General features: G+C 44.2%; 4 protein-coding genes across 7 annotated transcripts in view; 2 read left to right on the top strand and 2 right to left on the bottom strand.

Moving 5' to 3' along the window:
* The window catches only part of LOC103129468 (uncharacterized), a 20,268-nt gene extending 14,941 nt beyond the window's left edge, over positions 1 to 5,327 (bottom strand). The window contains exons 1-10 of one of the 2 annotated variants that reach the window (XM_016665093.1): positions 4,880 to 5,327; positions 3,311 to 3,473; positions 1,663 to 1,774; positions 1,497 to 1,589; positions 1,258 to 1,359; positions 1,203 to 1,208; positions 1,044 to 1,128; positions 469 to 708; positions 137 to 371; positions 5 to 64 (exon numbers count right to left, since the gene is read on the bottom strand). In XM_016665093.1, coding sequence (XP_016520579.1) covers positions 5 to 64; positions 137 to 371; positions 469 to 708; positions 1,044 to 1,128; positions 1,203 to 1,208; positions 1,258 to 1,359; positions 1,497 to 1,589; positions 1,663 to 1,739 — 898 coding nt within the window. In that variant the 5' untranslated portion in view covers positions 1,740 to 1,774; positions 3,311 to 3,473; positions 4,880 to 5,327. Of the gene's footprint in view, positions 1 to 4; positions 65 to 136; positions 372 to 468; positions 709 to 1,043; positions 1,129 to 1,202; positions 1,209 to 1,257; positions 1,360 to 1,496; positions 1,590 to 1,662; positions 1,775 to 3,310; positions 3,474 to 4,874 lie in introns of both variants that reach the window. The other variant, XM_007540591.2, reaches the window with a different exon arrangement.
* The window catches only part of LOC107834202 (uncharacterized), a 15,412-nt gene extending 6,232 nt beyond the window's left edge, over positions 1 to 9,180 (bottom strand). The window contains exon 1 of the mRNA XM_016665119.1: positions 9,175 to 9,180. The gene's annotated coding sequence lies outside the window, so the exon portion shown is untranslated. The remainder of the gene's footprint in view (positions 1 to 9,174) is intronic.
* Positions 8,101 to 15,436, top strand: senp7b (SUMO specific peptidase 7b). Of its 3 annotated transcripts, none has more exons than XM_007540599.2 (21): positions 8,101 to 8,360; positions 8,833 to 8,950; positions 9,514 to 9,584; positions 9,673 to 9,810; positions 10,550 to 10,772; positions 10,844 to 11,093; positions 11,170 to 11,258; positions 11,488 to 11,583; positions 11,659 to 11,692; positions 11,775 to 11,981; positions 12,222 to 12,430; positions 13,018 to 13,073; positions 13,138 to 13,254; positions 13,363 to 13,485; positions 13,552 to 13,644; positions 13,936 to 14,012; positions 14,246 to 14,298; positions 14,677 to 14,717; positions 14,859 to 14,927; positions 14,994 to 15,144; positions 15,231 to 15,436. In XM_007540599.2, exons 2-21 carry the CDS (start codon positions 8,834 to 8,836, stop codon positions 15,378 to 15,380), a joined length of 2,364 nt encoding a protein of 787 aa, XP_007540661.1. In that variant the 5' UTR covers positions 8,101 to 8,360; position 8,833; the 3' UTR covers positions 15,381 to 15,436. The 3 variants fall into 3 exon arrangements, with proteins under 3 accessions (XP_007540661.1, XP_007540658.1, XP_007540657.1); XM_007540596.2 differs by having other exon boundaries at positions 8,102 to 8,360; positions 9,517 to 9,584; positions 10,841 to 11,093; XM_007540595.2 differs by having other exon boundaries at positions 8,102 to 8,360; positions 10,841 to 11,093.
* A 1,336-nt stretch (positions 15,437 to 16,772) lies between these two features.
* The window catches only part of LOC103129479 (titin-like), a 22,195-nt gene continuing 13,036 nt past the window's right edge, over positions 16,773 to 25,931 (top strand). The window contains exons 1-7 of the mRNA XM_016665087.1: positions 16,773 to 17,016; positions 17,391 to 17,555; positions 18,600 to 18,766; positions 18,850 to 18,878; positions 20,180 to 20,229; positions 21,758 to 24,547; positions 24,608 to 25,929. Of these exons, the coding sequence (XP_016520573.1) occupies positions 16,944 to 17,016; positions 17,391 to 17,555; positions 18,600 to 18,766; positions 18,850 to 18,878; positions 20,180 to 20,229; positions 21,758 to 24,547; positions 24,608 to 25,929 (4,596 nt within the window). The 5' untranslated portion in view covers positions 16,773 to 16,943. The remainder of the gene's footprint in view (positions 17,017 to 17,390; positions 17,556 to 18,599; positions 18,767 to 18,849; positions 18,879 to 20,179; positions 20,230 to 21,757; positions 24,548 to 24,607; positions 25,930 to 25,931) is intronic.

The following is a 25,931-nucleotide window of genomic DNA, read 5'->3' as shown; positions in this document are numbered from 1 at the left end:
TTACTTTCTGCTTCAGCTGGAGAAGATGGCTTCATCTGCTCCTCAGCTTCTGGTATGTCTTTGCCTGTTGGAGCCAATAAAGAGTCGATATCAACGATGATCCAGTCAGTTGATGATCTGTGAGACGTTTACAGACCTTTGTTGTTCTTGATCTTCTTCAGGATCTTCTCTGTGACCTCCTTGGTGTTTGTGTCATACGTCTGAACCATCAGATCCGATGTGTCCAGTCTGTCTGCGTCCTCCAGGTCCTTCTTTTTGATGGGTTTGAAGCCGTCCTTGGACTCGTCTGCCGTTTGGAGGAACCAGTGGAAGTACTTCAGCTGTTTGTCGTTCAGATTGTCCAGAGAGTCCAGAACCCGCTTGTGAACCTCCTTAATGATGAATAAAGAGAGTTTGAGCACAGATTCTGGTGATAGTATTGACATTAGAGTGTTCATGCATATTCACCACTCTAGTATAGATAATTACATTTCCTTTTTTTGTGTTGATTTTCTCCAGGATCTTCTCGGTCACTACTCTGACTTTCTTTGGGTATGTCTGAATCATCAGCTCCACTGTGTCCAATGTGTCTGCACCCTCCAGTCTGATCTGCTTGATGGGTTTGAAGCCGTCCTTGGACTTGTCCATGGTCCGCAGACACTTGTGGAAGTACTTCAGCTCCCTGTTGCCCAGCTTCTCCAAAGACTCCTTCAGCCAAACCTTGGTTTCCTTTTATGTAAAAATCAGAGTAATGAGTGGAACCCCATCATCTAAAAGCCTGTCAGCAGAGAGAGTTGGTTATCTGAACCTCTTTCTGCTCTCTGCTTCTCATCGGTTCTGGAGGCTCTTTAGATCTGGACATGATGTGTTGCTGATTGAGATCTTCTCCATGTTATCAGGCAGGTTCTGTTTAAGTGATTCATTGAGTCTACATGTCTGGAGCTAATTTCTTACAGCTCTTAGCACTTTTAAAGAAACAACTTGAGCATTGCCAGAATGTTGATGGTATTTCTAAGATGTGTGTCAGTTAGAAACCGCTGGTGGACAGATGGACAGACACTTACAGCGTCCTTGTCTCCAGGTGGACAAATGGAGGCCCAGGACTCCTCCTGTTCCTTGGTCATCTTGTTGATTTTCATCTTTGGACTCCTGAGACATCAAGAAATGTTCAGATTGATCAAACACCAGTCGGTTTGCTTTAGGTGTCTCTAGGCTCTGTGGACTGTGGTCTGTTTGGGACACCAGACTTGTCCTGGTGAATCAACAGTTGGTACTTACGTTGTCTTGTCAGCAGATTTGGTTTTATCTTTAGCTTCACTTTTAGTCTCAGGTTTCTGTTCTAGAACGCATTCAGATTCAACAGGGTCTGGTCTTGGAGCGCTGCGAAAACACAGAACATTCAAGGAAAAGATAAATATATTCAGGAGTTTACCAATAACTGAACCATCTGGGTCCAAACTGAAACCTGTCCATTATGTAGACCCAGAGAGTGACTGTGGAGTGAAAGGTCAACATACCGGCTGGGCCAGCACCATGTCAGGCATGTCGACCTCTGGTTGGAGGAGTCCAGGCCCGGATCAGCTGACAGCTTTATCGAAGGCTTTTTTATACTGTAACCAACAGAAGGAGTCAGAACCAAGAGCGCTGCTGGGAGGTTCTGTGGAGATGTGGAGTTTTCCTCACCTCAGAGGTTTGGCCTTCATCTTTTTGTCTTTAAACAGCATAAACCTCTTCGTCTCTTTGTCTTTACACTGATCCATGGTGGATTCACATCAGCTCAGCTCTGGATCTCCACCTGCAGAGGAAAACTCCCGTCAGCATCTTTTCAGTCAGATCGTCCTGCTGCCGGCAGCCCACTAGATGGAGCCACAGAGCCCCGTTTTCTGTTCTCTGAACTGATTCAGATGGATTGGACACATGATCAGTAATAGATAATAGATCTGATAAATGGGTGAAGCAGGAGTAAAGTGACACACCCGGTAATGATGCAGCTGGACACTGTGAATGTTTCTCCATTGAGCTCAGAAAGAGTGAAGAGACACAAGACTCATGTTCCTCAACATGTCCGTCGTATGAGGCAGCATGAATGTTATAAACATGTAATTGGTGCAGTTATACGGTCATTGGAAACGCAGCTGCTGCCACCATCCAGGTGGAAATGCTGAGTCAGCGTTCTGTCAGGAACAGATGACGCTGTTCTTCCCTCACCTGGCCTGTAGAGGGCACTGACATAAAACACACACTGGTTTTTAGTGACGTTAAGTCCAGAATTATTCATACCCCTGTTAACTCTGCAGGGTCATGGGAGGTCAAGGTGGTAAAAACCGGAGCTAAAACAATCAGAACCAAACAGATTTCTTAGTAAAGGTGGTCATGAAAATAAAATAAAACACAAACAAAACACAGACAGTGTTTCACAAAGTCTAAACACAACAATAAGAAACAACAACGTTCCAGGTGCATTGTGGGAGTTCCTCAGAGCCTCTTTTAGGTGCCGATGGTTTTATTTCTCCTTTCTGAGTTTCTGAAGAGAAACATCCAAACCCTGAGACCTTTGAGTACAGATGAAGGAACAGCGCCACCTCTTGGTTAGTCAGAAACTTTCTGCTTATTTGAATCCGTATCAGTGAATCATCCTGCAGCACCAATTATAGTTAAACTGCAGTTTAATTGGTGCTGCAGGATGAGACGCGCCCACATTCCCTTTTACTCTCCAGCTCAACTGTAGGAAAGTAAGTACACCCCATTAAAACAAAGAGCATAAGCCCCGCCCACTGGAACAAGAGCTGCTCAGAAGTGATGAGTCATCAGTTTGCATGAAATTCAGATGAGAAAAATTTAATTTATTAAAGCGTCTTATTTGTCTTGACTTGTCAGTTTCCTGATCCGACATGAAGACGTCTCTGTTTTCATTTTATCCTGTTTATCTGCAGCTGCTCCAACAACAGAGAATAAAGATTAAGTTTTCTTATTTTTACTTTGTTAGCGTGTCATACTATAATCTGTGAATTTAGTTACTCTTTAACCATTTAGATGCCACTTTTGGTGAATAAAGTGAATCATAGAAAACAGAATATTTTATGATTTTTTTCCTGGGAATTTTTTTTCTGAAGATAAAATAAACTGGACTGGTAGGAAACAAAAGCTGAATGAATAAAATCTAAATGAAAACAGAAATCATGATTATTAGAGACGGACGTTTTTCTGCTTAATCTACAAAGTAATGGATAAATGGTTTAATGTTGTTTATTCATCTCCCTGATGTTAAAACAGATTTTATCTGAAGTGTTCAGAGTTCAGACACGTTGAGGCATCGTTACATAACGCTCACATGGAGCCTGAGACCTGAAACAATTTCCAGGAACCAGACGAGCACCAGGTGGAAACATGCTGCAGGACCCGCCACGCTCCTCTGCATCTCAGCAACAGAAACGAACTGCTTGGTTCTGCATTCGGCCCGTCACTGATACCAGAACCAACCCGGATCTCCAACACTGAAACGGATAACAGTAGGGGGTTTCTGCACAGCATCAGGGCCAGTTACAGATAAAAAGGTGGAATTTTCCTTCGAAAAACTCAGAAACGTTGAGATTAAACTCTAGGAAAAACAAGTTTTCTCTTGCTTAAAGATTAATTTCATATTATTTTCTAGAAAAAAAATGGAAATTTGTGACTTTTTAGAATTTTCTGAGTTTCAAAAGTAGAACATTTTTGACTTCTCAAGCTCAGAAATTTTAGTGGGGTTTTTTCCCCCAAAAAAACATCTGAGAGTAATCTGAGTTTTTTGTTTTTTTTCATCTTGCATTTGCAATTGTTTGAGCTCAGAAATGTCCAAATTTTTATGAAACCTTTCTGAGATTAATCTCAAAATATCTGAGTTTTTTTTCTCCCAAATTTACAACTTCTTGAACTCAGAAATGTCTTTCTTTTAACGATATCTTGTTTTGTTATTTATCACCCAGTCAATGTTTAATCACAACACAATAATTTGACCTTTTGAATTCTGCACATGAAAATGAACCAAAGTATCAAAAAATTAAAACTGCTACAACTAAACAATATTTAACTCATAAAACGTAGCAAATGTTCTCTAAAACCAAAGTAAAACTAGCTGAATTAGACAAACAAAAAGTTGCAACAAGATAAAACTGTGCTGTAATGAAAAACCCAAAACTATAACAACATTTAATGTCTAATAAAGTTTTTTTTATTGAACTGTTCCTGATTTTTCATTAATTTGCTCCATTTTCCTCCATCTTCTGTTTTTATCTCAAACATTCAGCGTTTATCTGATTCTGAGGAACTTTATAACGTATCACATAAAGTTTTCAGCCTCTCCTGGGTCTCTGCCTGAGGCATAAATATAAATATCTAAAAAGGTGTTACAGTAACACAAAATCCCAAACTGAGACTGTAAAATGTTAAAATGTGACATTTACAAATAAATAAATTCAAAATTGAAAGAGTTTAGAGGTCTAATTCATTTCAGTCTAAAACTAATGTTGAATATGTAGGAAATAAAATTGCACAAGCATTTAAAAAAATATAATAGTAAAAGGTTTCTATTGCTCGGAAATATGAGGAAATGCAAATAAAATACTATTGACATAGAATTTAAGTTGCAAAAATATCTGTTAATAAAGCAATACTTAAAACTTAAAAACAAATAAACATTGGATAAACGTCTTCAGGAGTTCATAATCTATTTAATCTTACAGTGAATAAAGATAATTTATGTTTTGTTGATTTTTTTTAACACCTTAAGGAGAAAATAGAGTAAAATCTAAACTCGTTTCAGATTATTTTAGAGATTATCTCAAATTATCTGCTGTTAGTTACACTTTTAAACTTTAGCATGAAGCATTATAAACGTTTTCAGATGGAGGTTCACTCGCCTGACCTCGCCCGTCTCTCCGCTGCAGGGTGAAGAACCAGGAGGCGGTTTTCCTCTCAGACCCACCAGAACCGATCCGATGCAGCCGCGGATCTGCAGACAAAAGCTGGTCTGTGTTTGTCAATATCTGCTGGGAAACCGGACTGTTCACTCCAGGAACATGCTCCTGAACCCAAACACTGCAAGGTTGTTTATTGGTTTGGATTCGTTCCAGGGAGCACAAGCCTGAACAAACTCAGATCAACAAACAGACAGATAGTTCCCTGAGGGGAAAAACTCTCTGCTGAACGTCTCCAGGTTCTCCTTTACTGATACCAGGGAGAGGAGGAGGCAGAAAACCAGGAGCACAAGGGGTTAAAACCAAAACAAACTCTCATCTTTAAAAGCAACGCCTTATTATTTGAATAACTACAGCTGACAGGAGCCAAAAAGTTTTATAACAGGGATGAACACGTGTCTGCAGCTTTTTTACGACTTTATTTTCATCCAGAAAAGTTCACCATTTGAAGTAATTAAATCCTGAGTTTTACAGGTGATCCATCCTTCAACAGGTTGGGATCGGTCTGTGGGCGATACCAATCATGTCCATTATATTTTTTATCAAAATTATTCTTTGATAAATAGATTTTAGTCTGAGTTCCAGATGTTTTAGGTGCTGTCACTTTAAATCCAAATGAGCTGCAACAGGCAACACCACCAACTGAACGTTTACTGCAAACCAGGAATTAAAGCTGCACCTTGTAACTTTAAAAAATATATAAATTTTTACACATTTGTTAAAACTATCAGTAAATCATGACACAGAAAACCTGTGAAATAATTAGTTCCTCTGCCTTCTTCCACCGCTAATTAGAAACAACCAATCAGAGCCAGGAGGCGGGGCTTAGTGCTGTCAATCACTACCTCGCTGTGTTACGCTGCAGTTAGCAGGTCCTCAGTCTACGTAGCATAGCCACTGATGGATAAATGGTTTTCCTGTTACTATAAGTCATTTCTCCGTTGTTAGCACATTTAGCAGTGCGTACCTGATGTGACTGACAGCACTAAGCCCCGCCTCCTGGCTCTGATTGGTTGTTTTGGTGCATTTCGTCAGACAGCAACAACAGCTCAGGGAGGAGATTGATTTTTTCACATATTGTTCATACAGAGCAAAGAAAACTAAAGAGAAATATATGTTGTGTTAATCTATTTATAGTCTAAACAAAGGAGTTTACCTTTATGAAAGAATGTAAGGTACAAAAGTTAACTAGAAAATTTCTGAAGAAATTTAACCGGGGCCTGCCAAAGTGTGCCCGTCAGTTGGGACCCAGTGTTCTGATGCTAAAAATAATCATCAATGCTAAGCTTAGCTAAATTGTAGTCAATAACCTGTGGAGAGGCAGATGCATGTTGACTAAGCTCTACTTGTACCATTCATTATGTTAAAAAGAATGCATAAATTAAAATTAGCCAAAATGCTAATGTTAGCATGAATGCTATCAGTAGCATGTGGGACATCACTAGCATGTTGTCTGTCATTGACTCACTCCATTTAATATACTAAACATCGCTAATAAGTAAGAAAATTAGCTAATAGGTTATTTTAGGTAAAAGGCTAATGCTTTTACCTCACTAGTCAAGGGCAGTGAAATGCTAACGTTTGTGCTAATGTTAATGAACTGTTTTGCTGCGCAAGGCAGTTCACTATCCTGAGAAAAAAAAACATAAAAAAAGCTCAATATTATTGCACTGCCTATGGTGGTGCTCTGACGTGAGAGGAATATGCAGGCTTTTATTTTGAAAGTTTCAGTAAGCTTCATTTTAATGACCACACTAATTCAGTCTGTAACAGTGGTTTGTTTAAACTAGTCACATAAAGCCCCAAAGAGCAATTACCTGATGCAAAAAATGTCAAGGCTTTTATTTTTGAAATTTTCAGTAAACTTCATTTTCATAACCACACTAATCCAATGTGTAACATTGGTTTGGTTAATGCACCTGTATAAAGCCCAAAACAGCAAGTAGTTCTGAATGCCAGCTGAGGCCTCCTCTGTAATAATTGAGTGTTCCGCCATGTTGTTGTTCTGACCTTCTGCTCTGGCCTCTGTATTAAAGTGTTCCGCCATGTTTAGAACTACAGAGTCTTTGTAGTCCAAACCAGCAGCTCTGCCTTTCTCTGTATTCTGTTGCTATAGTGATTGGTCCTCAGCCAACTGCTGTGTGTGTGAGACAGAAAGCTGGAGAAGGATTTCTATCTTTATGAGACACCAGTCAGTTTCAATGAAAAAAGCAGTCCCAACAACTGCTTCCCGTTCAGGATCCGTAAGGCCGATCCAAAGACCGTTTGAAGCATATGAGAGGGCTATTTGTCGTCTCATTTAGTACCGCGATTCATATCTGTAGCTCATTCACAGTAATTGCAGCGATGAGAGAAAGATGGTGTGCGGTAAGCTCTGAAATTTTTCAGAAAAGTCTGAAAATGAATGGTTCAGTACCTGAGCTTACCCTGTCACATGATTTCGGTCTGAAGCACCTTGACAGAAAACCGTCAGCCCCAGGGAAATTTTGAAAACATTTTATGCGAGCAGGCATGCGTATCAATGTAATGATTGACATTCATACCAATAGAGGAATTTTTGCACCCATGAGAGCGATTTCAAAATCATTTTGGGGTAAAAAAAAATCCACTCCGTTTCTCACTCTAAAAAAGCGGCAGTTGGTGTCAGTTACACTCTGCGTTTCGGCAGTTGGAAATTTCGCTCGTTTTTCGCTTTTTGCGTCGTCATCGTAACTCTGATTCCTAATATAAAATAATAGCTCCCTTCCCGGGTTTGAGCCGCACGTTTGGATACCGCTTTTGTGGGGTTTCTCGCAGTGGTACGGGTGATGGAAGAAAAATAAATAACTATAATAAAGAGACATTCTATTGGGTGTAGAACAACAGGTGCCTGCCATGCATTACATGGAAGAGCATTCACTGCTCTTCCAGTGGCCACTGGGGCCAATGGCAGGGGCTAATGGCATACCCCAATTAAACTGTAATAAACGCCACACACTCAGGATAACAGACATTCAAACCAGCTATCCTGACTTTGATGTTTTAATAAACATACAGAGTAAATATGATATGATAAAATACCAAAGGAGGCGGATCAGGTTGAATAAAATGTCAATATTATCAGAAAAGATAAAACTTAAGCAGGCAGCTGTTGCTCGTATTGGACAGCAGGTGGCGGTACACACCCATCACTGGTGATCAATCCGCCGGTAACCTGGAAGAAGAAGAACACGGTCTCTGTTTTCATTAGCTTGATGAACCCGGTTCTGTTCGGGGGGTATTATGCGGGTTTGTAAGTACTTTTGTGGTTCTTCTGGACCAGAGTAACGTTCTTCTGTTTCCCATGAGTACACTGGAGACTCCAGGGACGCCTCAGCGAAACCAGGCCGTGGAGAGATAGCTGAGCTCCCCGGCTAGCAGGCTAGTTAGCTGCTCCGTTGGGTTACACAGGTTGGTGTGTGTGAAAACTGTTTAAAGTCAGATGAATATGAAAGAAGCGATTGAGTGAATATTTATGATTAATCAAGAAGAAGGTCTTCAGAGAAATTCGGCTGTAAAATAACCTGCTTCAGTTTCCTAGTTTTACTGAAATTTACACTTTTCCCCGTCATTTGCACTTTCCGTTCAGGTTCAGTGTCGTTTGAAGTGCGTTAAAAGTAACAGTTAATCAATTTTATCAACTTAGACCACGCTGGATATTTAAATTAACGTGTGTGTTTGATTTTCAATTAGTTTTATTATGTCATTTTCTTCTTCAAACGTACTCTGTGACAACTGGTAAAATGTGTATGTTTTTCTATGGAATTTGGTGCAGTGTTTTCATCGTTTTCAGTGCTCTGTAAACAGTGGCTAAATCGGGGCGCTGCTGTGGAATTGGTTGTTTTTTCAATGGAGTCTGGAATGGTTTGTTTTTATTTTACAGGATGGCGTTTCCTTATAAAATCCCCAAGAAGAAACAACCTGAGGATTCTGACCCCGCCCGCATCCACCTGCAGTCACCCCTGTCACGTCTCCATGGCTCCGACCCCCAGGTTAACGAGGTATGACGGGGTTAATTTCCATCAAAAAACTTGGTTTAATTTGTGTTTTATTCTTATGTGCTTTATTTGTGCTTTATGACTACTGTACAGTACGTTGGTGCAGTTAATATCTGCTTTAAAGTGTTTTATAAATAAATTTGACATTGACAAATTTTGAGATTAGCCTCAGAAATAGAAAAAACTGTAAATTTCTGAGTTTCAAAACTAAAAAATCTGCTAGAAACTTCCTTTTTTTCTATAAAATTTCAGAGATTCAAACTATATCTCAAAATGTAATTTTTTAATAGCAATTTTTTTTTACTTTTGAGTCAGAAATTTCAAATTTTTTTCCTAGAAAATTTCTGAGATCTCAAAAAAAATTCTAAAGTAAAAAATTTGTTAGAAAAAATGCATAAATTTCAAAAGTCAAATTTTTTGAAATTCTGAATTTTTTTTGTTTTGTTTTATCTAGAAAATTTCCGAAATTAATTGCAAAAAGTTTTTTGGCGGGAATTATTATTATATTTTTTTCTGTCCACAATGGCCTTAATACGCCGTCGTTTACGTGTATTCTCTGGTCCAAGCAGGATTTTGGGAATCCTACCAGAAGAGGTGGATCTGACAGAATGCATGATAGGAAACCACCTGGAATAAGGTTGGTGGAGGCGCCCCCTTCAGGCCAGGATGACCGCTACATTTTACCATTTGGAAGCGGGGAGAAAACGAAGTTGTTGTTGTTTCAGGGCGACGCGGCAACCGTTCAGGAGCTACGTCCAAACTCTGCTAGGTCTGGACAGCTCCCGCAGGGGCGGAGCTTCATCAGCCAATCACGGGTCGGCAGGAAGCTGGAGCAGCCAATGGCAGCAGAGCTTCTCTAACTGGTGAGATAACAGTTTATCATGTCTGTGCAGAAGCTGCTGGAGTCGATTTGTTTTTATTCATCTGGAGGATTCGATCCATAGCAGCACCTCACTGCCTCATTTTGAGTTTTATTTAATTTATTCATCTTTTGGTAAGATGGGGCATTTTTTAAATGAATTAATATAAAAAATATCCAGATTATATTTACTTGGGTGATTTGTAAATATCCATATTTTTCTGACTATAATATTTTGTGAATGATTTTAGTTTTTAAATTGTTCAATATTTTTGTTTACTTTGGTTATTTAAATGCATTTTCTGTTGTATTACAGTTTTATTTTACTTATTTCTGCCTCTTAATAGTTAATAATATTTCAGTTAATATTATTGATAAAAGCTCATCCTGATTGACTGCAGGGATCTTAAAGAAAACTTTAATAATCAGATCTTTTGCTTTCATCTTCTACATAGAGCACCATACACTTGCAGTAAAGTAGAATTGGGCTCAACCATTTAAAAAAAGACAGTTTATAAGAATAAAAACAACAAAAGAGGGACTTTTATCATGCTCCTGTAGCCCAGAGTACATTTAAAATGATTTCCAGATACATTCTGTACAGAAATCAGGATGTTGAGTTTTTAGTTTTCTTTTACAATAGATTTGTTTTTGCATTTTTCATAACAAAAGATACAATTTTCATACAGCTACTTTTATCCTGATGATTCAGTTCATAATGTGCTGTTCCCCTGTTCCTCCAGCAGGGGGCGGCCTAAGAGAGCGTCTGACCGTCTACTGCGGCCGGAGGACACCTCAGGTCTACAGTCTCCACCACAGAAGAAAGTTTCCAGTCCGTCCACGCCACATAAACGCATCTCTGTGAAGGCTGTGGACTACCTGGAGGAGCAGAGGGCACAGGTGGATGCTGGGAAGTTGAGTTCTTCTCCGCCACTGAGGAAAGTGAATCCGGCCACCAACGGGAAGGTAAGAGGACAGAAGGTCCTCTAGGCTGCGGGCGGTTGTCCCCCAGCCTGAGACTCTGTTTGTTCCAGGAGAAGAAGAACTCGTCCAGCGTTGGACCGGAGGAGACGTCTGAGGACGAGTTCGTATCTCTGTCCAGCTCCTCTTTCTCGTCCCCAATGAAGACGGCACTGTCGCCAAAGACAGCCAGGAGGAGGCGGCATGCGGACCTGGAGGACGTGATGGAGGCTCAGAGACACAGATGGAGGACGTTCAGAGACAAGAAGACGCTGGCTGCTTCAGTTCTTAGACAGAAGAAGTCAAGACTGGATCCCAGTGAAGCCAGTATGTCTGACCCGCTTCCTCTGCCGCCCGGTTCCTGGTCCGCTCTGCAGAATGTTGATCCTCTTTCTGCTTTCAGTCGTCCTATCCAGTGAAGAGGAGGAGGACGGTGAAGGACAGAGGACGTCCCAACGAGTGGACAGAGCAGGACACACCGAGAAGACGCAGGTCAGAGGAAGCAGAATTTAGCTGAAGCTAATGCTAAAACTCTAAACCAACATGGTATTTAGCAGAAGCTAATGCTAAAACTCTAAACCAACATGGTATTTAGTAGATGCTAATACTAAAGCACTGTACCAATATGATTTATGATAAATCTCGATCAGGGTGGTATTTCTCATGAAGCTGCAGCAAACGTTCTGCAGGAATTTGTACTCACCTGTTGTTGGTCTCCCAGGTTCTGCTGGGTTCTTCTCCGCCGTCCTTCCTGCAGCTGGAGTTCTGCTCGCTCCACTCCGGCCTGATGGAGGCTGACGCTCGCAGCGCTATGAAGGTCCGTATCACATCTGACTGATCCATCTTTCTGTTCCTGAACCGTCACTAAGAGCTTTTGTCTTTGTTCCTGCAGATCGCTGAATACGGGATCACCTTCCCAGTGAAAGGTATCTGACCTAGGCCCAGGTTCTGGTTCTGTCTCTGCTGTGGTTCTGTTCTGGAACGTTAAACGTTAGCTTGTCCTTCCAGGATCGGAGGACACCGAGGTGACGGTGGTGGCCTCTCAGCTTCGAGGCTACGGCGTCTGGGACGGGGGCGTGGCGATGGGCGGGGCTCTGCTGGCCGGATGGAAAGGCCCCGCCCCCTCGCTGCTCTTTCTCTGGGTGTCGGCGGCTCAGGCCAGCCTCCTGCAGAGGGAGCTGTCGCTCATCCAGAAGTCCAGCGCCAGAGCTAACGGTGAGTCCAGTTCAGACCTGCTGCTAGCGGAGCAGAGGTCTTCCTACATGGTATTTAGTGGAAGCTAATGCTAAATGCTACAGCAACACACTCATGGTTTCAGCTTTATAGTTGCTCATTTTTGCTAACTCTTGCTTTAGCCTTATTGAAGTTAACACAAACACTAAATCGTTTAACGATTAGCTCCAGAAGGAGCAGATTGCACTGAAGGATGTTTGAGGATCAGTTGTTTCTGTGCAGCGCCGCCATGCTCCTTCCTCCTAGTGTTGCTGAAGGAGCAGCTATCGGAGATGCAGGCCGCTCTGTTGGCCTCCATCTTGGACATGGCGGAGTACAAGCAGCACCGCTCTTCCTCCTCCCCCGTCGACTGGTCCCAGGGCCTGCTGCTGCTCCACACCTGTCCCTCTCCTCTGGACCGGCACCTGCTGGGCCTGCTGGGTCACTCTGCTGTGAGTCCATCTGAAGCTGATCGATCTGATCGATTTATTGTCCATAACATAAAGGGCTACATTATTCATAACACGTTGACTTTAAAATGCTGACACTTCGTCATCTGTATTTAGTGCTGAGGGAATAAACAGAAAATTGTGGCTCTTTCACATTATGAGACTTTCAGCATTATCCCCTGACATATTATCCTCATCTTTGAAACTAATCAATAGTTTTGGTTGCTTTTCCGTCATGCAGCTGTTAGGATGAAACTTAAGGAGTTTGAATGTTTATATTTCAGAGCAGAACTGCATTAAGTGAATTTTTAGTCCCAAACCGGATTTTTTATGGAAAGTTTATCTTTCCTGTTCTGGTATGGACCTGCCATTTTTGTTTCTGTATCAACTGGCTGTACTTAAGTGTGACTAGCGGCGCCATTTTCTGGATGGAGGCCAAATTACAGCATTAAAAGAAAGTCTAAGAAGACGTTATTAATTGATCGGAACTGGTTTTAATTTAATAAAGCATTAATTAACCAATAATTAGCTGCAGGTTTGCATCTCTAGTGTAAACAGAGTCTGGACCTTCTGGTTTTGTTTCCTGACAGAAGCCGGGTCAGTCCAGTGCTGCTCAGAGGAACTCTGCTGGTCAGCAGCCCACCAGGTGAGTCACGGTTCATCACCTGCTCTGGTCCAGGTGTACCAGGTTAACCAGGTTCTGTCTGCAGGCTGATCCAGTACCCTGTGGTTCCGTGTATCGGTCGGATGACGCTGACGCAAGAAGACCTGGACTGTCTGGATGCCGGGGAGTTCCTGAACGACGTCATCATCGACTTCTACCTCAAGTGAGTCTGCTTCTCTCTCTGTGGCTGCAGTTACTGTGTGTGACCAGCAGGGGTCTCTCTGTGGCTGTAGTTGCTGTGTGTGACCAGAAGGGGTCTCCCTCTCGGCAGGTACCTGCTCCTGGAGGGCGTTGGCGGTACGGTGGCCCAGAGGAGTCACGTCTTCAGCAGTTTCTTCTACAAGCAGCTGAGCTGCCGGCGAGCGGCTGGAGAGAGCGACGCCCCCTTTGTCCCGTAAGCCCAGCGCCGCTGCCCAGTGGAGATGATGTCACACTGACTCTTCTTCTGCTGCTTCCACAGCGACCATCACACGAGGCATCAGAGGGTGAAGACGTGGACGCGGGACGTGGACATTTTCTCCAAAGACTTCCTGTTTGTGCCTGTTAACAAAGCGTGAGTTAAATTTAGTACAAATTCAGCTAAAATTTCCTAATTTGTTTGAATTATTTTCATTTAGTTTTTAAAATTCTTTAAATTTTGGTTTGTCTTTAATTTGTAAACATTAAATAATTATTAGTTTAGTGCTGGAGTTGCTTCTTTTACAGAATATTTTTATGTTTATTTGAGTAATATGTGTTGGATTAATGTCAGTTTTGAGTCCAGTTTTTGGCTCCTCTGCCACCCGGTTCTGGTTCTGGTTTCACAGCAGTGGTTCTGACCTGGTTTCGTGGTTCTGTCTCTCAGAGCCCACTGGTTCCTGGTGGTGGTCTGTTTTCCCGGACTGGAGGGCGTTCAAACCGAGGAGTTCCAGAGCGGAGCAGGTGAGCGGCTGGCCCGGTTTGGCCCGGTTCTGTCAGGTGGAGGATGTGGCGCCATCCACCAGATGTGGACTAGAACAAGTTCTGCTTGTTCCCTGGCATGAAGACGTCACACCTAGCAGAACCTGGCTTGGCACATGTTTGTCTATAAAACGAACCTGCTGGGCCCGGTAATCAGTTTCTGATGGAACCAGCCGGTTCTGGGAATCAAGTCCAGATGTTTGGTGTTTGTGCAGGTGGATCCGAACGGGCTGCAGCAGAACCGCGCCCCAGGTCCCAGCTGCCACCGGTAACAATTAAAATCTGCTGACTCATCATGGGGCCATTTTAGGTCCTATTTATTTTAATTCAGTTTCTTTTAAAAATGCTGAGTCGTATAAACAGGAATTACCCAGCGGATTATAAAACTAGATGAGGATTAGGCCACACTGAGGAGAAAATGAAAATTACATGAGTAAAGTCATAATATTATTATGATAATCTCATATTTTTTATGTTTTATTAGGATTTAACATTTAATTTTATATTTTTTTGTTGCCTTATAACACTCAGTAGTTGCTGTTTAGGTATGTAACATTTTAGCAGTTAGCGTTAGCTTAGCTAGCTTAGTGCTGCTGTTTCTTCTTCTGCTGAAGCTCATGTTGTTTTCCTGTGTGTTTGGCTGCAGTGCTCCCTGCTGGGCTGTCAGAAGAAAACAGTCACCAAGAGGTGAGCCTCACTTTCCTCTGCTGATAAAATGTCTGGGATCTCATTTTTATTTTACATTAAATCATTCTAATCTTTTCTTTTTGGAGGAGACTTTAAACAGATTTATTCTCCCTGAGATATTTGGTGTTTTGCTCCCTGCAGGCCGTGCATCCTGGTCATGGACTCCCTGAAGCTTTCCAGCCACGACGACGTCTGCCGACTCATCAGAGGGTGAGTTCCTCCGCCTCTGCGCTCACCTGCAGCGTCTCTGACGCTCTGACCTTTGACCCCTTCCAGCTACCTGCAGGTGGAGTGGGAGGTTCGGAGGAAGACTCTGCGCCTCTTCGCCCCGGCCTCCATGCGGAGCTGCACCTGCAGCGTTCCTCAGCAGGACAACGGCAGCGACTGCGGCGTCTACCTGCTGCAGTTCGCCGAGAGCTTCTTGCAGGTCGGCCGCCCCACAGGAAGTGATGTCATCGTCACTGTGGAACCGCGTCTTTAAAAACGTCTCCCTCCCTCTGATTGGCTCCTCAGAACCCCGTCGTCGACTTCGACCCGCCGCTGCGACTGGAGGGCTGGTTCCCACGGCAACGGGCGCGGCAGAAACGCGACGAGATCCGGAGTCTGCTCTTGAGGCTGGAGCGGGCCCAGCTGAATGAACAGAACCAGGACGCCGAGTTCTGACCTGACTGTAAATGAGTCCACTTCCTGTTTTGTAAAATAAAGACTAATTTATTTTATCCTGCTGGCTGGGGCTCTTATTTTGAAGGAATCACTGGAACTGGTACCAGTTTCTCTCGCTGGGTCCAGGTTCTGCAGCCTGACCCGGTTCCCTGGGAGTTCTGGTATCATGGGGCTTCTTGGTTAATCTGAGAGCTCAGCGCAGCGCCCCCCGCTGGGCACCAATCAGCTTACTGCTCATTAAGTGGATCAGAGAGGGGTTCTGCTGACTGAACCGGGTTTAGGCACCAAAACAACCTCACTGGCCGATCATCTCATCACGGAACCACTGGAACCGGGTCCAGATACCACAGACAGACCCATCAGGATCATTGACTGGTTCTGGTCTCTCTGGTCCGGCTCTCTGGGCTGAATTTGGCCCAGTTTCTGGTTCCTTTAAGGTTCCAGAACTGTTCTAGAGTCTGGTTCTGCTTCAGTCAACATCTGGACCTGGTTCTGGTCTAGCTTTGGTTTCTTTATCTTGGACTCTGCGGACATCTCTGGTTCTGGTTACTTTTTTTATAGAGACGGTTCTGGAGTCCAGTTCTTGCCTACCTTTGGGTTCTGTTCAGTTTTGGCATACTCAGGTCCTGGCCCGGTCCTGGTGGTACTCTGGACCAGTCCAGAACCTTGTCCATGGTGGTAAATCCTCGTTCTGGGGATCAGATGACCTGTTCTAGTGAACCGGACCTTTCTGTGTGAAGGGAGAAAGTTCTGGGCCGGTCTGGTTCTCCTTTGTTCTGGTTGATCCGATCCATTGTGATGTAATCTCTCCAGTCTTTGTGTGGCCGGTTCCTCATCTCCTCTCCTCCCCTTAATCCCATTATCCAATAAAAGACGTCTGATTGGGCCGGTTCTGGGGGGATTACAGTCTGGACGGGTCCGATTATAGAAAACTCACCACTTTGTTTTAGACTTGATCATCAGCAGGAATCGGTGTGACCTTTGACCTGCTGGCATCACCTTTATCTATGTTGATGTCTGATTTCTGATGCTTTGGGGTTAAAGGTTAAAAACTGATGAATTCATAGAGAATCACCAAGTTTTTACAGAACTTTTCCAACCTCAAAAATGTATCTTTTGGAGACGAGAAAGAGAACTCTCTCAAAAAAAATAAGTTTGAGAGAGCAGAAAACGGAACCTGTTTTCTGCATCTGAACTTCCAGTTTCAACCTGAGTGAAGTTCCAGTTTCCTCCATTCAGAAAACAAAACTGAACATCTTCAGTGTTCTGGAGCTGATGGGACTCCCTCTGGGCGGTTCCGACCCGTCGGGCCGGCTGCCTCTGACAGTCATCCACTCCAGCAGCTTAACAAATAGGATTAAAGTGGAGAGGAAGAAATCTCCCGCAGCAGCAGCAAAGTCCCATCTGCTCACCTGACAGCAAGAAGTCGCCGCCGTCGGCACGTCCTGCACGACGCGCCCGACCCGTCCGACCCATCCTGGTTCTGATAGTTCTGCCATGAGATCCGGAGGAGGTATGAGCAGGTGGAGGTGAGGAGCAGCGCCGACCCGATTGCAGGAGAAAATGGCCCGGAGGAGCATGGTTCTGTGGACGCTGGGGGCCGTGCTGCTGTCCGGGCTGCTGTGCACCGAGACAGGTGAGTGAAGGTTCTGGAGGTCCAACTGGGGGTTCTGGATGGAAACTTCAGCTTTTCAGGACTATTATTGGATTTTCCTGCAGAATTTGACTGTTCTGAGTGAAAGTTCGGGTGTTTTTCTTCCAGTTGATGATCTTCAGAACCAAACATTCACTGTTTTAATTGGACCTCTTACATTTTAGACCATGCCGGTCCAACTCTGAGATGTATTCTGGGTTTTATTCAGCAGAAAAGGTTTTATTTAACATCATAAAGAGAAGAAACGTCTTCGGTTCTGGTTGATCCGAAGCAGAGGAACAGTCCTGGTCGGAACGTCTTCCTGCGGTTTTGTTCTGCAGGTCGGGTCAATGTTTCCTGTTTTCCTGTTTATCCAGATCCCAGCCGGGACCTGGTGGATTCGGACCTGCTCTCCTTCAGAAAGCACTCGGTTCTGATCCGAAGGAAGAGGAGCCTGCTGTTTCCCAGCGGAGTGAAGCTCTGCTCCCAGGAGACACTGGACCAGGCCGTGTCCAACCACCTCCACTTCTTCCACCTCAGAGGTACCGTCTGTTTCTCCTTCAGCTGCAGCTTACAGGCTTACACAGGGAGCCTGAGGTCAGAGGTCGGAGGTCGCTCTGAGCAGATGCTCCACATAACCTTTTAAAGAGCTGGTTAACCTTTGGTTATGACAGACGTTTGACAGTTGGACTAAACAGATTCAGCGCGAGCGCTTCCCCCAGGTTCTGGTCCTGTCCCTAGAAAGCCGGTCTCAGTGGGTTCCTCATGGGTCTGACCAACACCAGGTTGTCCCAGTCCTTCAGGTGGCCTTGTAGACACGTCTCAACCACAACGGTCTTCATCTTGGAGGAAGATCTTCATCCTGATCTGTTAGGAAAGGCTTCAGTGAGAGTGTAACCAAGGTTCTGAAGAAGAACCAGGTGTTTTGCCCGTCCTACTGTCCTTCAATCCTCTGGTTGAAGAGCAGCTGAGGTTCATGATTCAACTGGTTCCTCCACTTCTTGGACAAACCCTGGAGGTTTGCATGTGAGGAGACTGATCCAGTAGCAGGTTTTTCAATTAGTTTGGATCATTTGACAGCACAGTGAGAGAGAGAACCGGAGAATGTAAAAAATGACCATCTGTTTTTAATCCAGTATGGCTGACATAAGGTCCAGAACCATCTGGATGGAGGTACCAGATCAGATCGTTGGGTCATGATGATCCTGCAGTAGATTCTGGTTATAAATAGTGGACAGAAGATGTCTCAGAGACGTCGGAGATCCAACTCCAGGTTTCTTCCTCTATATTGGCCAACATGAGCAGCTCAGCTCATGTTGGCCAACATTTTCTCCAAATCTGCTCATTAACGTCTAATTTTAGCTGTTAGTTTGCTGGTTTGAGCCCAGATCAGTCTGGCCAGTTGGGTAAAGGGTCACCATGTTGTCTCAATATGACCAGACGTCTGGCGTGGATTATGAGTCCAGAAAGACTCAGATTAGAGTTTCTTTAACCTTTGAGACATCAGAAACCTGCTGCTATCGTCCAGTTCCAGCAGGGTGCGCCGTTGCTGGTTACCAGGGTAGTTACGGGTCGTTGTGCTTCAGTGTGCCAGGAGACCGTGTGGGAGGCCTTCAAGATCTTCTGGGACCGACTCCCGGACCGGGACGAGTACCAGGTCTGGGTCAACCGCTGCATCGACGGATCGGTCAGCATCCAGGACATCGGCAGCTTCTTCAGCCAATCAGAGGAGCATCAGAGCCTCGTCAGGAGTGTAAGCCATCTCACCTTTGACCTTCTGGCTGTTCTGAACCATAAAACATGCTGCGTTGCTGATGACGTGATGCTTTGTTTCAGAGAGTCGCCCTGGCTGCTGCCTTGAACAGGTCAGTAAACTTCCTGTCCTGGTTCTGGTGGATCTGTGAAGTTACGGGCGGTTTGATGAGAATTGGTGTGAAGCTGATTGGTGTTGTGTTTGTGTTGACCCGTGTCGTCTCCTCACCGGCTGCAGTGTGCCCGTCTCCTCAGGCTCTCCTCCATGCAGGTAGGCTTCACCAGCAACCAGAGCCGGGCTGGAGTCATTCTGAACAGGAAGGTCAGGCTAGACGAGACGGACCCAAAACAAGCTTGAAACTAAACCAATGAATCCACAAACTAAAACAACCAGAATCCAAAATGACCAGGAGTTTATCTAAAGGCCTGAAGAAACATATATCACAGGTCTGAGTTCTAACCAGGGAAGGGTGAAAAGAAAGTCAGAACAGAGTTTTTCACAAAAAGAACAGGAAAAAGAGCCTGAAACAGAACCAGCTGGTCCACTGCAGGTGTGGACCAGTAGATCTCAGGACAAACGGATTCCCAAATCACCTGGAGGAAGAAGGCAGTCTGCCAGGTCTGGGTCAAGCTTTGGATTCCTGGTGGTTCTCACTTTGGATCTCTCTAAACGTCAGAGATGTCAGCAGTCTCTCTCATATCTGAGTCTGTTTTCACACAAACCTGTTGGGAAGGCGTCTTTGTGTCTACATGAGAAAATACCTTTTAATCTGTATTCAGAGGTTCAGATGCTGCTCCAGTGAGCATTTCTACGTTTGATTTCATCTGAAGTCCAGTAAACACATGTTGAAGGAACCTGAAGGAAAACCTGGCGGAGCCTGAAGTGTCTGTTTGTGTCTGAAGTTTCTACAGTAAATATTTGGACATTAGGCTGAAACACAGCCTGAGTGTTTACATGGAAATATATTTTAAAACGAATCATTGATATAAACACTCGGTTTCTTTTAATATGGAGCAGAAACAGGAAAATTAAAGGAGGATTTGAGGAAGTGTAGTGACTCCAGCCCAGAGCCGCTCAGCTTTGCTGCTTTGTCGGCCCATAGACCAGAGGACGCCTCGTCTGGAGGACTGGCTGTGTGAGAGACGCTTCCTGCAGGCTGCTGTGCAAACATGGCTGCACTTAGAATAATATAAAGGGGAATTCCAACTATTTTAATGACTTGCATAACATGGGCAGCTATACCATAAACTGAGGTTTTAGTTTCTGATTCAGAAACAAGGGATAGAAAATAAACACATGTTCTGGATTTGCTTCAAAGTGTCAGAAGATGTGAAATAGTTGGCATCCCCCTTTGCAGATGGAATCGCCTCGTTTTACCTCTGGTTTATTTAAACATGTCTGTTTGTCCTGCAGAACGGCACCGCCTGTCCAGACTGAACCGCCTGCCGTTTGGACTCTACCAGGTAGAAGCTGCTTTGCATCTTTTCCATCGTCGTAAACCTATAGAACCAAGATCAACAGACTTTCCCTAAACCCGACCAACCAGTCCAGACTTTCACTCAGCACACAAACATCCTGTTAGGATGATGTAGAACCTGGAAACAAGCAGAGAACTTTGAAAAACGAGGCGTTGAGTCTTTATTCATCATCTGCATTTACTTTTGGCTGTTAGCTTCACCTACAGCAGCGTGTTGGAGACATTGGAGGTAGAAAATGGAGTAAATTTACACCAGAAAACTCAGAAATTTTGAGATTAATCTCAGATATTTTCTAGAAAAAGATTCAAAAGTCAAAAAAATTCAACAGTACAAGCTCAAAATATTTCCTTGTTTTTTTCCTTGATTATTTTAGATTAATTTGAGTTTTATGGCAGAAATTTCCTCCTGTTTTTCTATCTACAGTGGCTCTAATGCGCATCATGACACCCTGATGCATGCGACGTTTAGCTAGTCTGACGGCTCCAAAACAACTGCAGTGGCGCACCAGAAAGTTTGGTTGATGTCTTTTTATATCATTTTTTCTCTGTTAATTAACCACAGACTACAACCATTGCTTCCTCTTTGTCGGCCATTTTAGTTTATTGTGAACTCACTGAGAAATGAAATCTGAATGTTGGTGAATGAAAGCAGTTTGTTTGTTGTTTTGCTCCTTCTGTTTGGCTTGATGATAATCGACTATTGGCCCTGAAGTAGAGATGAGATTATTAACCAGTACTCATTTCCAATCACCTCCTGAACATTAGCTGTTATTAGCGTTTGGCTGCAGTAACCTTCAAACCAAAGTTGAAGAGTTTCAGTAGAAATATTCTTCTCTACGGAGGTCCAAGAGGAACACAGGATTAGTTGCCTCCCCCTGAAGGTTGGAGAAGAAGTTGCTTAGCATGAGGCCTGGTGTTCAGCCCAGGTTGGACAGTCAGGAGCTGCCGTGCCTCACCTTATACCCCGGTCACTCTCTGTGAGGGGGGTTGATTCCCGTCACAGGCTCCGCTCTCAGAATAGACCTGTAAGCCTATTTACGGGCAGCAGCCTGGACAATGGACGGAGATGGAGCTGGGGACATGCAGACCGGACTGAGTTAGCTATCAGGGTTAGTGCGATCACAGCCTGTAGAGGCAGCATCACCGGGCTGGCTGTGTTCCCTCAGATTACACATTCAAAACAGGAATAATGACTTCAGAACCGTTTCATCAAACCCGACGTTCAGCTGAACTTACCCGTTCAACCTTCAGATTGTTGGAGAGCAACTTTCACTGTTGTCCAGTGAAGCTCAGAGAACAGAAAGTCTCATTAGCTTCATTCAGTACACAAAGGTCAAACAGTGAACTTTAAACCCTTGTGAAGTCTAGAAAGTCGTTTCAGGTTCTGTTTGAACCATTGAAGAGATGTAACAAATGAAATTGACTAAAGAAGATGGTAGCACCCCCTAGCTAGCAGTTGCTCTTTTGTTTTAACCTTCATATGAGGCTGAGCTTCCACTAATTCCTTTCCACAGGAGACAACAGCGTCGCCCTTGGATCAGAAGCTATTACAGTCCATCAGCAGGAGCTTTCTCCAGTCACCTCTTGGACTCCATCGCTGTCTGCAACCGAAGCTCCACTTAGAGAGGCTGCAGCGACTTCTCGTGCGGATTTAACCGCTGACCCTGCTGCTGACGCCATGCCAGAAGACTCTAATGATATCCTGGAAACTGTACCGAGCATTACTTCACAGAGTCCAGCCGAGGTCGTCGGAAACGTTTTAAATGTTGGAGTCACTTCAGAGGAGACTGTAGAGATGATCACGGATGTTTTCCACCCTGTTACACACCAGCTTGTTGACCCAGTGGGTCAGGAGATCGGGACTGATGTCGGCAGAGCAGAAGAAGAAGAACAGCTTCTTGAAACTACTACTGGAGAGTTGAACAGTGTGTCTGTAGTAATACCAGAGGATGAGGAACCATCAACACAGCTGGTTGCTCAAGAAGTCCTCACAGAACCTGCGGTTGTGGTTCTTCCAAAGCCCACCACGCCCCCTACTGTAAAAACCTTCACTCCAATTATCACTCCTGTTGTTGTTGAAGACACACCTGGGACAACTGCTAGGAGTTTAGTTAACCCCATCCAGGAGGAAATCCTGGATAACTCTTTAGATCCCATCCCTGGTGTTACTTTGACTGAGACACCTAGAGAGGCTGTACAGGAATCCATTGTTGAAACCGTTGCACCTGAAACTGATGTTTCTTCAGGTTCTAAAGGTGAGGCGGAAACGCCACAGGTAGACGATCCATCAGAGGCAGCAGTAGAACTTAGCCAAGACGAGATAACGGTCAGCAAAGAAACGACACCAACTGTGTTTCTGATGGTAGAGTCTGAAGACGAGACAGAAATCAACGAGATTCCAGAGCAAGAATCCGTTCCCTCTCAGGACTCCATCCTGATGACTACCAGCAAGATGGATGAAGTAACACAAACTACTGAGATGACAATCAAACCTCTCCTTACTGTAGAAGGAGAGACTGTTCAAGAAATCCCAACAATACGGACAATGACACCTGCGGAAACTACCAAAGGAACTGTTCTTGTTTCAACATCAATGCCAGAGCATGTGATAGAGGTGGAAGCAAAACATGAAAGTACTGTTATACTTACAGAAGATAATATGGTGGAAGGAGAAACAGAGGCTGGTGCTGAAAAGGAAAGTTTTCAGACAGAAAAAAACACCATCAGGGGAACAGACACAACAGAAGAGCAGCTGGGACCATTGGACAAAAAGTTCACTGAAAAGGAACCAGTGACGGTTAAAACTGAAGCTACAGTAGAGTCTGCTGAACCTAAAATACCTGCAGAACCCAAAGAACAAGATGAGCATGGCATTATAGAAGAACCAGCACCCAGAGAAGAAACTGCACATGAACCAGAACCTGTAGGAGAACCTCCAGGAACTGTTTCAAGGGAACCAGAAATGGTAGAAAAAACAGCAGAAGATAAAACAGAACTAGGAGATGATGCAGAACCTACAGAAGACAGGAAGGTTGAGAGACCGGCACATGACCTGCAACTCAAGTTAGAAACTCTTGAGAGAGCAGAGCCTGCAACAGAGTTGACTTTCACAGGAGAAATTACAGAAATACCGTCAGAACCAACAGAACAGAAAGTAGTCAAAGAACAAAGAACAGACCCTACTGGAAATCCAGTACCAGAACCGGTGGCCACAAGTGGACCAGTCCAAGAAATAAGCTCCACTTTAGGGACAAAACAAAAAGCCGAACCAATCACTAAACCTCCAGGAGAGACAGAGCTAGCTCCAGAAATGGAAATCACAGAAACAGTGGAAGGAAAAGCACCAGAACCCACAGCTCCACCAGATCAGTTTCCACAACCCACAGTAGAACCAACACCAGATACCGTCACAGAACCAATGAAAGACGTGGAAGAAAAAACAGAAGCTGCTGGAGATCTAGAAGAGGAACCTGAAGTCACTGTGAAACCAGCCCAGGAAGTAAATCCATCTGAAGAATCAACTCAAGAACCAGAACCAACCACTAAACCACAAGAACCCAAACCAGCTGAAGAAACTGCAACCATAGAAAAAACAGTTGAAGCAAAATCCCCTGAACCATCAGAGGTTCCAGAATCTACCGTAGAGCCTTCACAAGAAATAGATTCCATCATCGATCAAGGGAAAGAAGAAGACTCTACAAGACTACTGGCTGAAGGGGATCCAGATGTAAAACTGGAACAAAAACCAATGCAAGAACCTGAGCCAACACAGAAACCAGGCCAGGAACACGAACAAATTAAAGAATCAGCTCACGAAAGAGAACCAACCACTGAACCCACAGAAGAAATAACCAGAGATGAAAGACCTCAACTCACAAGAGATCCAGAAAAGACAACAGACTCCTCCACAGAGACAATAAAAGAAGCTGGACCCACCAAAGAACCCACTCCAGAAGCAAAAGCTGTAGAAGAACTATCCGGAACCTTTGAGAAACCAACACAAGATCCTTTACCCATAGAAAAAACAGCTCAAGAGGTTGAACTCATTAAAGAAACAACACAAGAAGCTGAATTAACCATTAGACCCGCTCAAGAAATGGACCACATAGAAGAACCAACTAAAACAGAACATACAAGAGAACCAGGCCCCAAAGTAGAAACTGCTGAAGAGCTTCTACACAAAACAAAACTTGAACAAGGAGTCAAAGAAACACCAGAAACCGCCGAACAGCCAGCATTAGTGCCAGAGCCAACTGATTTTAAAGATACTTCTGAAGAGGCAGTCAAAGAACCACCACCAAAACATACTGGAGAACCAACTAAAGAATTAGAACCTCCCATAGGAGTAGGATACAATGAAGAACATACCAGAGAACCACCACAAGAATCAGAACCAGGTAAAGATCCAAAACCGGGAGAGGAAGTTCCCAGGGAATCTGTACCAGAAGCAGAAGTCCCCAAAGAGACTGAGACAATAGTAGAACCAACAAGACAACCAGCACCAGGAGAACCTGTAGGAGAACCTTCTGGTAAAATGGAACCTACAAAAGGACTTGAAGAGACCGAACCTCATTTAAGACCTGATGAAGATGAAGCTGGTGTTCTTCCAACATCTGCAGATGCAGCAGGGGAACCGTTTAAGGTTGGAGACGACAGAATATCTGAGACGTCAGATAAAGTAGCCGATGGAACAACAGATGTGCCAGAGGAGTTGTTAGTACCACAGACCCCTGAAAGAGAAGTGACTAGTGCAACTATTGAAGGCCCAGAAGACTCAAAAGGGTTACCTGTGACTGAGTTGGAGGGAGGTATTGGACAAGACATAGTAGCTGGATCTCCACATGGTTCTGAAGGGGAAACCATCAAAGAAACTACTTCCCATGAGGTTGAACCTGCGATCAAAGAGACTGAAAATGTTCTTGAAGCTGAAGAACCCAGTGAAACACCTCCAGAAGTCGTGACCAAAGCCCTTCTAGTGACACCTTCAGAAGAAGGATCCATCAAGGCTGTCATCCCTGACGAGCTTCCTTTTGAGGAAACGGTCAAGACTGTCATCCCTGAAGAAAAGGTTAAGACTGTCATCCCCGAAGAAAAGGTCGAGACTGACCTCCCTGATGAAACAACCAAGACTGTCGTCCCTGAGGAAACAACCAAGACTGTCATCCCTGAGGAAACAACCAAGACTGTCATCCCTGAGGAAACGGTCAAGACTGACCTCCCTGAAGAAACGACCAAAACTGTTGGCCCTGAGGAAGCAACCAAGACTGTCGTCTCTGAAGACACAATAAAGACTGTCGTCTCTGAGGAAACAACCAAGACTGTCATCCCTGAGGAAACAACCAAGACTGTCATCCCTGAGGAAACAACCAAGACTGTCGTCCCTGAGGAAACAACTAAGACTGTCGGCCCTGAAGAAACGACCAAAACTATAATCCATGAGGAAACAATAAAGACTGTCGTCTCTGAGGAAACAACCAAGACTGTCATCCCTGAGGAAACAACCAAGACTGTCGTCCCTGAGGAAACAACTAAGACTGTCGGCCCTGAAGAAACGACCAAAACTATAATCCATGAGGAAACAATAAAGACTGTCGTCTCTGAGGAAACAACCAAGACTGTCATCCCTGAGGAAACAATAAAGACTGTCGTCTCTGAGGAAACAACCAAGACTGTCATCCCTGAGGAAAC

The sequence above is a fragment of the Poecilia formosa genome, unplaced genomic scaffold (genome assembly GCF_000485575.1).
Source record: "Poecilia formosa unplaced genomic scaffold, Poecilia_formosa-5.1.2 Scaffold548, whole genome shotgun sequence".
Lineage (NCBI taxonomy): Eukaryota > Metazoa > Chordata > Actinopteri > Cyprinodontiformes > Poeciliidae > Poecilia > Poecilia formosa.
Note: the sequence above shows the minus strand (reverse complement) of the source record. Positions and strands in the feature narration are given on the sequence as shown.

What these genes read in the sequence shown, in the direction of transcription:
- senp7b (XM_007540595.2), top strand. Translation starts at nt 8,834, where the DNA reads ATGGCGTTTCCTTATAAAATCCCCAAGAAGAAACAACCTGAGGATTCT. An exon ending in GTCCAGCGCCAGAGCTAACG is followed by an intron (nt 11,982 to 12,221) that starts GTGAGTCCAGTT and finishes GTTTCTGTGCAG; the next exon opens with CGCCGCCATGCTCCTTCCTC. An exon ending in ATCATCGACTTCTACCTCAA is followed by an intron (nt 13,255 to 13,362) that starts GTGAGTCTGCTT and finishes CCCTCTCGGCAG; the next exon opens with GTACCTGCTCCTGGAGGGCG.